General features: G+C 36.0%; 1 protein-coding gene across 2 annotated transcripts; it reads left to right on the top strand.

The window, feature by feature from the left end:
- Window positions 1-5,663: 5,663 nt before the first annotated feature.
- Window positions 5,664-8,821, top strand: LOC137577787 (uncharacterized). 2 transcript variants are annotated; one of them, XM_068291333.1, is made up of 4 exons: window positions 5,664-5,792; window positions 7,911-8,092; window positions 8,162-8,337; window positions 8,401-8,821. In XM_068291333.1, the coding sequence occupies exons 1-4, from the start codon at window positions 5,786-5,788 to the stop codon at window positions 8,819-8,821; spliced, it is 786 nt and encodes a 261-aa protein (XP_068147434.1). In that variant the 5' UTR covers window positions 5,664-5,785. The 2 variants fall into 2 exon arrangements, with proteins under 2 accessions (XP_068147434.1, XP_068147435.1); XM_068291334.1 differs by lacking the exon at window positions 5,664-5,792 and adding an exon at window positions 7,750-7,843.
- Window positions 8,822-10,090: the final 1,269 nt, after the last annotated feature.

Consider the following 10,090-nt stretch of genomic DNA (forward strand, 5'->3'; position numbering starts at 1 on the left):
ATTTGCATTTTACTGCGTCATTGTTGTTGTAATTGCTGGTGTAAGGCATGCCACTTGTTTTTCTAGCATTTTTCCACACAGATTTCTTATGTGAGTGCTTCCTGCAAAGTGCTTGATGGCAGGGTGCAAAACGAGTTGAAAAGTATAAGAAATTATGTGGTTGTGAAATGAAAATACTAAAATGCGATTTTGTGGTCATTTCAAAGTTTTCTTTCTCTGTTCATGGCCACAAAGGCTTTAGCATATTTAATGGTAAAACATTTTCATTAGCCAAACCAGACAAGTGGTTCCCATTGTTGACATAATTAACAACCAAAAACACGTTTAACACACACACACAATCATACACACTCCACACACACACACACACACAGTAAGAGTAGTTACATTTTGCCTTTGCCATAACAACACAAAATTTCGCACATCGTCTACGAAATTTCTGCAGCAATTTCTGAGAGGAGCAAAACAATTAAATAATGTAAAATTACAATATAATGGCGTTGCAGATTTTGTGGCAAAGAAAGGACTTGGGAGGGGGAAGGGCCCAAACACTCACTGAGCCTAGCTATAGACCCCAACAAGGAGTCTTCGTCTGCCTGCAAATGTTGCACAATAATTTTATTTGCAGAAATTAAGCAATTTGTTTCAAAGCACAGTGGGACAATATTCATATGCTCATACATAAATTGTGGTTACATTTAAAAGTATCAAAGGACAATATAATTAAAGTCGTTAAAAATGTGATTTTTAAGGATGTATCATAGAGATTAGGGGTGTTGATTTTCAACAAATTGCAAAATTAATTTAGGTGCTTAGTTTGTCGTCTGTTTTGCCAGAAAGCTTCTTTGCATATGTATATACATATTTCCCATTTAAATTGATTTCCATATTTGACAACTAAACAATAACTTGAATCTTATGTTAGTGGTGGGAGATAAAATATATCGATAACAAGCCGGTCCTATCGCGCGGTCAGCGAAATGTCACTCTGCAAAACGATTGGCGCAGTGTTGTAATTGTTTGAAGTTTACTTTCTTTCCAACACTTACACTTCTAATTTCATTTACCCACATCTAGTTAGCTTTGACATTTATCTGTCAGAGTGAAACGGTATAAATAGAGGAACACCAAGGGTTAGAGCTCATTCTACTTCATCAAGTCTTTGAGATAGAATCAAATTTTTTCCTTAATTTTTATCTTGATTCATAAATTTAAATCATTTTATTCCTTATTTATCCACATAGCCGTGCATATTCCTTATTTTTTTGTGTTTGCGTAGGTTGAGTAGCATTGTTCACTTTTATTTGCTAGTGCTTGACAATTCACTTTTTTCGACTAGATGCCAATGTGGCCACTAGTTTGTTGCTACTGCTACTAGGCTAAATGGTCGAGAATAAGAACAAGCTAACCTCCGGCTTTTTTCTTTAATTCTCTACTCATTGGGAGAGAATAAAATATATCCAACGTGTCAAAAAATGAAACCAATTTTTAATATTACTATTACCATATTTTGCTTAGGGTATAAAGCTCTGGATCGCTTGATTTCCTGTCCCTTCATACATTGGTATTTATTGTAATATATAACCCCTCTAAAAACTTGTAACAAAAAAAATGAAGTGTTAGTGTTGTTTTTAAATTGCAGGGTATTCGCGTATTCAGCAGTTTTGGCAAGCCCTGGTTCAAAATATATAATCGATAATTTTTTTAAGTCGTTGAGATAGGATCAATTATTTTTCTTTATTTTTTTAAAACATTTTCCTTATTCCCCACTTAACCATATTAACGTTTTATTTTACCTTGGGTCCACATTCCAAAAGCGGCATCGGCTCTTAAACGGCGTTTAAAACGTTTTATGTTTAAACAATTTTGCCATCAATTGTAAAAACATTTTCCTTATTTTTCATATTTAAGTCTTCATTTGCTTTATTTTCCACATTGAGTAGGAAGTAGGAGATGCGATTGACATCGGCGCTGTGCCGTTTAAAGTATTTTCCTTATTCATTATATTTCCATTTCTTTTGAATATACATTCATACTTCTGAACTTTAGTTGAGCAACAGCGATTGTGTCTTCGTCGTGATGTTTCCTTTTTTGGTTTTATAATAAATAATGGAATATCGAGTCTTATTTCCTGAATTATAGATGAGCGTTGATTTTAAGAACGGCGTACGTAATCTGGATCAAATTATTCTTTTAACTTTTCTTTCAAAGGGTTATATTGTTTGTTACTTCCTTCACTAGTAACGTTCCTTGTTTTGAGAACCTATAAAAGTTTAATTGCTTCAATGACAGAGCTTATTGGTTAATAATGGTTGGCGTTACTTTTTGCCAACTGTGGTGCTTCAAAACACTTTATTTTCCACATTGAGTAGGAAGTAGGAGATGCGATTGACATCGGCGCTGTGCCGTTTAAAGTATTTTCCTTATTCATTATATTTCCATTTCTTTTGAATATACATTCATACTTCTGAACTTTAGTTGAGCAACAGCGATTGTGTCTTCGTCGTGATGTTTCCTTTTTTGGTTTTATAATAAATAATGGAATATCGAGTCTTATTTCCTGAATTATAGATGAGCGTTGATTTTAAGAACGGCGTACGTAATCTGGATCAAATTATTCTTTTAACTTTTCTTTCAAAGGGTTATATTGTTTGTTACTTCCTTCACTAGTAACGTTCCTTGTTTTGAGAACCTATAAAAGTTTAATTGCTTCAATGACAGAGCTTATTGGTTAATAGTAGTTCAGTGTGGTGCTTCAGAACAGTTTATTTTCTTTCCAAACTCTTTCTACCGTTCAGTCTTCAGCAACCAATAAATAGGCCTCATCCGTGTTGTACTGGTGGCGCTGGACGCTTTTCGACTTGATGCGCCGACTTTAATGTATTGGCCAGCTATACCATTATATGGTATGTTATATTATTTACGTTTCGCAAAGCCAAATAAAAATTTTAATGTGTTCTATACTTAACATAAAAAAGCATTGGTCAAATTAACCAACGATCGTTGTGGATCCTCCGATTGGATCACCAATGACACAGAATCATGTCTGTCCCTTTTTTATTTGGCTGGATGCCAATGTGCCCACTAGTTTGTTGCTACTGCTACTAGGCTAAATGGTCGAGAATTAGAACAAGCTAACCTCCGGCTTTTTTCCTTAATTCTCTACTCATTGGGAGAGAATAAAATATATCCAACGTGTCAAAAAATGAAACCAATTTTTAATATTACTATTACCATATTTTGCTTAGGGTATAAAGCTCTGGATCGCTTGATTTCCTGTCCCTTCATACATTGGTATTTATTGTAATATATAACCCCTCTAAAAACTTGTAACAAAAAAAATGAAGAGTGTTGGTGTTGTTTTTAAATTGCAGGGTATTCGCGTATTCAGCAGTTTTGGCAAGCCCTGGTTCGAAATATATAATCGATAATTGGATGCTTTTATCGATTAATGTATAATCGATAATCGGAAAATGCTTTTCTGACAAATAAATGCAAATCGAGTTAGCCCTGACATTTACTTCTCAGAAGCGGTATAAATAGAGGCGCATGGAGAGACAGAGCTCATTCTATTTTTCAAAGTCGTTGAGAGAGGATCAATTATTTTTCCTTTATTTAAAAAAAAACATTTTCCTTATTCCCACTTTACCACATTAACGCCATCGGCTCTTTAACATCTTTAAAAAGGTTTTAAGTTTTTATTCGCTTTATTTTCCACATTGAGTAGGAAGTAGGAGATGCGATTGACATCGGCGCTGTGCCGTTTAAAGTATTTTCCTTATTCATTATATTTCCATTTCTTTTGAATATACATTCATACTTCTGAACTTTAGTTGAGCAACAGCGATTGTGTCTTGGTCGTGATGTTTCCTTTTATGGCTTTATAATAAATAATGGAAAATCGGGTCTTATTTCCTGAATTATAGATGAGTGTTGATTATAAGAACGGCGTAAGTAATCTGGATCAAATTATTTTTTTAACTTTTCTTTCAAAGGGTTATATTGTTTGTTTGTTCCTTCACTAGTAACGTTTAATTGCTTCAATGACAGAGCTTATTGGTTAAATATGGTTGGCGTTACTTTTTACCAACTGTGGTGCTTCAAAACACTTTATTTTCTTTCCAAACTCTTTCTACTGTTCAGTCTTCAGCAAACAATAAATAGGCCTTATCCCTGTTGTACTGGTGGCGCTGGACGCTCTTCGACTTGATGCGCCGACTTTAATGTATTGGCCAGCTATACCATTGTATGGTATGTTATATTATTTACGTTTCGCAAAGCCAAATAAAAATTTTAATGTGTTCTATAATTAACATGAAAGAGCATTGGTCAAATTAACCAACGATCGTTGTGGATCCTCCGATTGGATCACCAATGACACAGAATCATGTCTGTCCCTTTTTTATTTGGCTGGATGCCAATGTGCCCACTAGTTTGTTGCTACTGCTACTAGGCTAAATGGTCGAGAATTAGAACAAGCTAACCTCCGGCTTTATTTGCTTAATTCTATACTCATTGAGGGAGAATAAAATTATTATAAGTTGGAAGTTTACTTTCTTTGCAAACACTTTTAATTCCAATGTAAAGGAACATGAAGGGTGAGAGCTCATTCCACGTTTCGTTGTGGCGTATCGTCATTTCTTTTCCATTCTGTTTCTTCTTCTTCTTGGCAGCAAGTATCGCTCGTTCACTGATTCCTATAATTTATTGGAATCTCACGGAATACTTTTTCGATCAGTTCTTCCTTTGATAAAACTAATTTTCCTAATGTTTGATAAAAAATGCTTCGATTCAGTAGTGGATCCGGAAAGTAGAGTTCGCAGTGATTTTGATTTTGCCGCCAGCGCAACATTCGTTTCGTTCCATCTGGCCATGTGGTGACATAGCCGCTGGAGCCATAATCGGAAGCTGGGTCATATCGAAATGCAATACGATGGTATTGCTCATTTCGATCTAGTCTTATCTGTGCGTGGGATTCAGCTACCGTTCCCCTAACGCAATCGGTTCAGTAGTTTCTGAATGCTTAGCGATTGTAGGTGCTATCGATAGATTATTAAACTAACTTGTATTCAAGACATTTTTACCCTATTTCAGCCCACTGTTAAAAAGGAAACTATGGGAATGGTAAATGTCTGGCTGGGTTTCTTCTGCGATTGTAAATTTGTGCGTGCTTCCACTGTTGCTTGTTGGTTCACCTGGACTCATACGCATTAGGATTCCGGTGCATGCCTTCTCGGTGTAAGCAAATCTGGCAGGTGAGGGCGAGGCCTGGTGGCGATTCAAATTGGTAAGGCCGAAAAGGACCCAAAGCCTTCGTCGCTGCAACTGACGAGGAGAACAACGACAACGAGGACAACGTTGGGGTTAACAGGCATTAATGTCATGCAGCCATTCTGACATTTTGTAGATGCAAAATTTGCGGTAACTGTTAGCTCAGGAATTCGGCAACTCTAGCCCGCAAAACTGTTGTAAAACCCATCATCATCAGACTAAAGGCAGAAGGCCCATTGAAAGTTTGCGTGCATGAAGATGAAATTTCTTTCATATTCTTTAATACAAACACTCGACCGTTTATCGTTTAAGAATGCTTTTAACAAGGTTTTGCAAAGCAATTAACAAAATTATTCTTTAAAGTAGTCTATCCTTAACTTGTCAGTTGTACGTTTTTTTTTGTATTTAGTTGTATTTTGAGCTTAGTCACAAGCAACATTTCAGTGTCTTAAATTACCAAGTGCGTTTAACTTTAGTACATTTTATAGTCCAAAATTTGTATAAGTGATCCTTAATGGAGGGTGAGCAATATTAATAACGGCGTCGGTAGACGATATGCTTAGCATTTATTTAACTTCGTAAAGTAGCCGAAGCCCATTAAGAACCCATAGAAATTTGTATTTAAATTATACTTATCAGAACCGACTATGAATTTTTAGTGAAAATTTCTTACTGAAGCTAAAATCTATTGGCTACCTTGTCCATATTGATGTTTCCGAATTTGTTCCAGTTGTTCAATCGGTTACTTGATTTCTGACTAAACTCTTCACTTGCTTCTCTACTCACATATGCTTGATAGTTTGGACAGGTTATCGCATTTTAATCGATAGTCTTATTAATCGTATGTTGCTGCGTTCACTCAACAAAAAAGAGACTGTTAACTGGTTCATCTTGTTAAGCCCTTTTTTTTCTTAAAAGAGGCATCAACAGGAGCGAGGTAGTCTTAAGTCATCATCATTAGGGGAAACAAGAGTCCCACTAACACTCAGAAACAAAGCCAGATTTCAAGACAATAATGTATATTCAATATAGTTAGTCGTTTTATCATGTTATTTTATAGGTGGCACTTACAGTGAAGTTCACGAATTAAGCAAATTTTGTATTCTCGAGATTTTCTTAAATCCCAAGAATTTTAATGATTAGTTGGTTGTGTTATTAAGATAATGTTTCCGAAATTTAGTCATCTAAAGTTTCGACATTTTTTTTTACTTCAGGTGCATTAAAAAACAGTTTGACAACATTTAGACTGGTCATCTTGTTGTCCCATAAATCCTTTTTAGGCCTAGTTTAACTAAACTAAGGTGAATACCAAAGATGTGTACAACAATTCTCGTTTTGGGCCAATCGAATTCATGACGGTTTTATACCTTTTCTGGGTCCTTCGGCTTGACTCTTACTATTATTTTCTTCAACGTCCAACGATGTGATATCATATTTTCTATTGAATAATATTATATTTTATTAAGATGCACTAAAATCTAGATAACTTCGACGCTTCACAAAGAGGCGCTCAATAATTAATAACTTTCTTCAGTTACTAAATTTCTTGGACTTATTCGTTTTTTCGTTAAGTGTATCACTAATTTAGTTTCTCATGCAATTACTCAAACAGCTATAGTCAAAGATCTGGACTGCCCAAACAAATATTCCAAGTAAGGATATATGTACATAAAAGGACTTATTTGAGAATAATTTAAAAAAAGTACAAAAACCTTTGTGCTTCCATTTTTCTAAACCCAATCTTGATTAAAATAGACAAGTTATCAAAAGTGAGCCACCTAAGCAAGTGGGTTGATTAGTGTCCTAGAAAAAGTAAATTGTATATATTTTAATAATCAAATTAGTTAACAGTGTCATATGTATTTGTCTTTAATCTGCAAAACCTTAAGGACCCTTATATTAATATTAGTAGTACTAGGAACATACTCATTTCCTTTTTTGCCACTAACTTTATGTAAGTTAAGCTTCCGTTGACTTAATTGAGTGCAACCCTCCTGTCCAACTGAGCTATCAGAAATCACTAACAAATCACTTTTCGTTGAAGCCACGATTTGTTGAGTGTGTGTGGGTGAGTGTTGTGTGTGTGCCTGAATAAAATAACGAAAAAAAGAAAAGTAAAAATTACCCTAACTGGGTCAAAGTTCTGGCAGTAAAATTCAGTTATGCGTCCTGAACTGTGTGTGAGTGTGTGTGTGTGAGCGGGAAATAAAACAGAAAACTCTGTCTAGACATGTGCCAACAGAAATAAAACATCGTAAATTGTATACCGCGGCAAACCGTCGACGGTTTATCTTATTGATTTTGTCTGATTATTGATAGGAATTTAGCACTAAAAAAAGACTCCAGGGGAAGGGAAAGGGAAAGGTCTATGCGTGTTTAGATGCGTGGTTACCATTGTTCTGGTCTGCCTGTCACGAATCGACAGCCTGCCAAATGCCAGGACCTTTTACTTTAGTCTCACTTTGACTCTGACTTTCAATGCGTGCGCGCAAGCTGAACGCACAGGAACGTGAACATTTGCGTCGTTGTCGCTCCGAGACACGTTTGATCGTAGCTCGATGCAAGGAACGAGGTTTCAAACCACCAAACCAATAGAGCAAATAATGGCTATAATCCACATCGCTCTCCTTCAATTATAGGTTTCGAGTATGTGGTCAATCCGCCAGAACAGCCGAAAGTTGCCTTTGGCACTACAATGGACCGTGAGGTTATGCCAACGAGTGGCCCGTTTATGGATAGCTATATGAGACGTATTCAACCCGAAGAGCGTCTCAGACCAGGTCCTTTTGATTATGATTATGCCACACCCATAGGATTTAAGGTGAAGTTGAAAGTTAAAAGAAGTACTCGAATACCATTAATAACATATTCTATTTGTACTCTTTTTTAGTATCCCTCGAAAGCTGGCTTCTCTGCTTTAGTCAGTAAAGTGGCACGTTTAACAAATACCACAGAAGTGGGAGTACCACCTCTTGGCTTATATGAGGCCAAAGGTTTTCGACCAAAAAATATTTATACTTTTTCAAAGACTCCCATACAGAATGAACCCAAATGGTTGACGCCAGGGTAAGGATTCAAATAACTTGAAATTTCAGCGATTGTTAATGAGTTTGCCGTTTGCTCCTTTAGGGCTTCAACCTATTCGTATCATTTGAAATATCCCAAATGGGACGTGGAAATGAGTTTTGGCTCCACCCATATTACTTGGCCAGCAGTTGCTGTCTTTTGTAGTGCCAAGAATACAGCTAAATGCAATGTTTGCCATCAAATACCCATTGGTGATTATTTTCATAATTTCACCACCGACAAGGATATGTGCAGAAAGTGCATGAACTCGCTAATGAATGTCATACGTCGCTGTGATCTTCAGGTGGTGGAAAGGTATCGCAAACGTCGCGATATGAAGCAATTTGTTCCGGCACGTTACTGTGGATTCTTCCATGAGCATAGTGGTACAGCGGCCGCCATGGAGAAAACCTCACGCAAACAATTACGCGACAAAATACGTGTCGAGAATTATTTGTATCGTTTCGTCAGTAAGGTGGAGTAACCATCTTCTAGTTCTGTTTAAATACAAGGATGTTGAAACCATTGATGCATACATGTGCCTTTTAGGTAGTTTTTTTTTTGGTGGTTTTCATTTTGCAAAATTGTAATCGCATTTCCGGCATTTAGCATCCCTTTCCTTTTTGCGTGAGCACTTCCGTTCAACGACGACGACGACACAAGAACACAATGGCCACATGCCATTGGCAGCCATTGTGGTGGCATTTGGGGAGCCAGTCAACATTCCGCCACCATCCATGGTGATGGCGCACAGTCAACGCATGTCATTTTACAGCTTACTTGCTGGGCCATTTTGGACCAACAGACAACGCGTCGTTTCCCCTTTCCTTCATAGACACACATATGTACATTTAGGCCTGCCGCACACATGTTGCACACAGACAAACATTTTTCATGCCCGTCTGCATCTGCATTTGAGGTAAACCGATTAGCTAGGACAGCAGCAACAGCAGGATGTCCACAATGAATGCCAATTTTTATATGTTTCCAGCAAAAGATCATAAGAGATGTACTCTATTGTAAGTCAAGTCAAATAACAGCATATAGAAAACAATAGTGTGATTGATCATTTTTATTCAAAACTTTTAAGGAAAGATCTTCATACATCAGTTTATAATAATTTGTTCCAGGCTGTATCTGAAAAAATCTATCTCAATAGTGAATTAGCATTAGCAGTGAGTTTTCTTACTAAATGCAAGTTCATTTGAGAATAAGTCTATTATCAAGAAATGCTTTTATCTTCAATTTGACGGTCCTTAGCATACTTTAGGGCACTACAAAATTAAATTATTAAACTGATTAGTTACTATTTGAAATGTAAAGTTGTCTCTTTTTATTACAACCATTAAATTGCTTGGTCAATTATTCAAAAGGTATGTTGAAATTTCCAGATCAGATTAATTTATTACAAAATTGATTGAATTACTAATATACAATTAGCAATTAGTTTTGAGAATTACTCTTATAAATGGAAGTTATGAAATCGGAATCTAAATTATTTTTTAATGAATAACTTTGACTCTAAACTTGTGAACTTTGCTCCCGTATGCTTTCAGTTTTAATCCCAAAAGTTTTCTATAAATTTCAGGGTAATTTGTGCCTTAAGTTTAATTAGTAATTGCTGAATTGTACTTAAGACTTAGACATAAGTTAGTTATTATCGAAACTGCAATTTATAGCTAGAACGCAACTAGAAAGTCACAAATTATTTACCAAATTACTAATTAGGTCTTAATCGTATGTAGAAGTATTT

Source organism: Drosophila tropicalis, unplaced genomic scaffold, assembly GCF_018151085.1.
Source record: "Drosophila tropicalis isolate 14030-0801.00 unplaced genomic scaffold, ASM1815108v1 contig_593, whole genome shotgun sequence".
NCBI classification, from domain to species: Eukaryota; Metazoa; Arthropoda; class Insecta; order Diptera; family Drosophilidae; genus Drosophila; species Drosophila tropicalis.

Excerpts from the sequence above, each read along its gene's own strand:
- LOC137577787 (XM_068291334.1), top strand. The coding sequence starts at position 7,750 with ATGCGTGCGCGCAAGCTGAACGCACAGGAACGTGAACATTTGCGTCGT. Across the intron at positions 7,844-7,910 it reads AGCTCGATGCAAGGAACGAG|GTTTCGAGTATGTGGTCAAT; the intron begins GTTTCAAACCAC and ends CTTCAATTATAG. Across the intron at positions 8,338-8,400 it reads CCCAAATGGTTGACGCCAGG|GGCTTCAACCTATTCGTATC; the intron begins GTAAGGATTCAA and ends TTGCTCCTTTAG.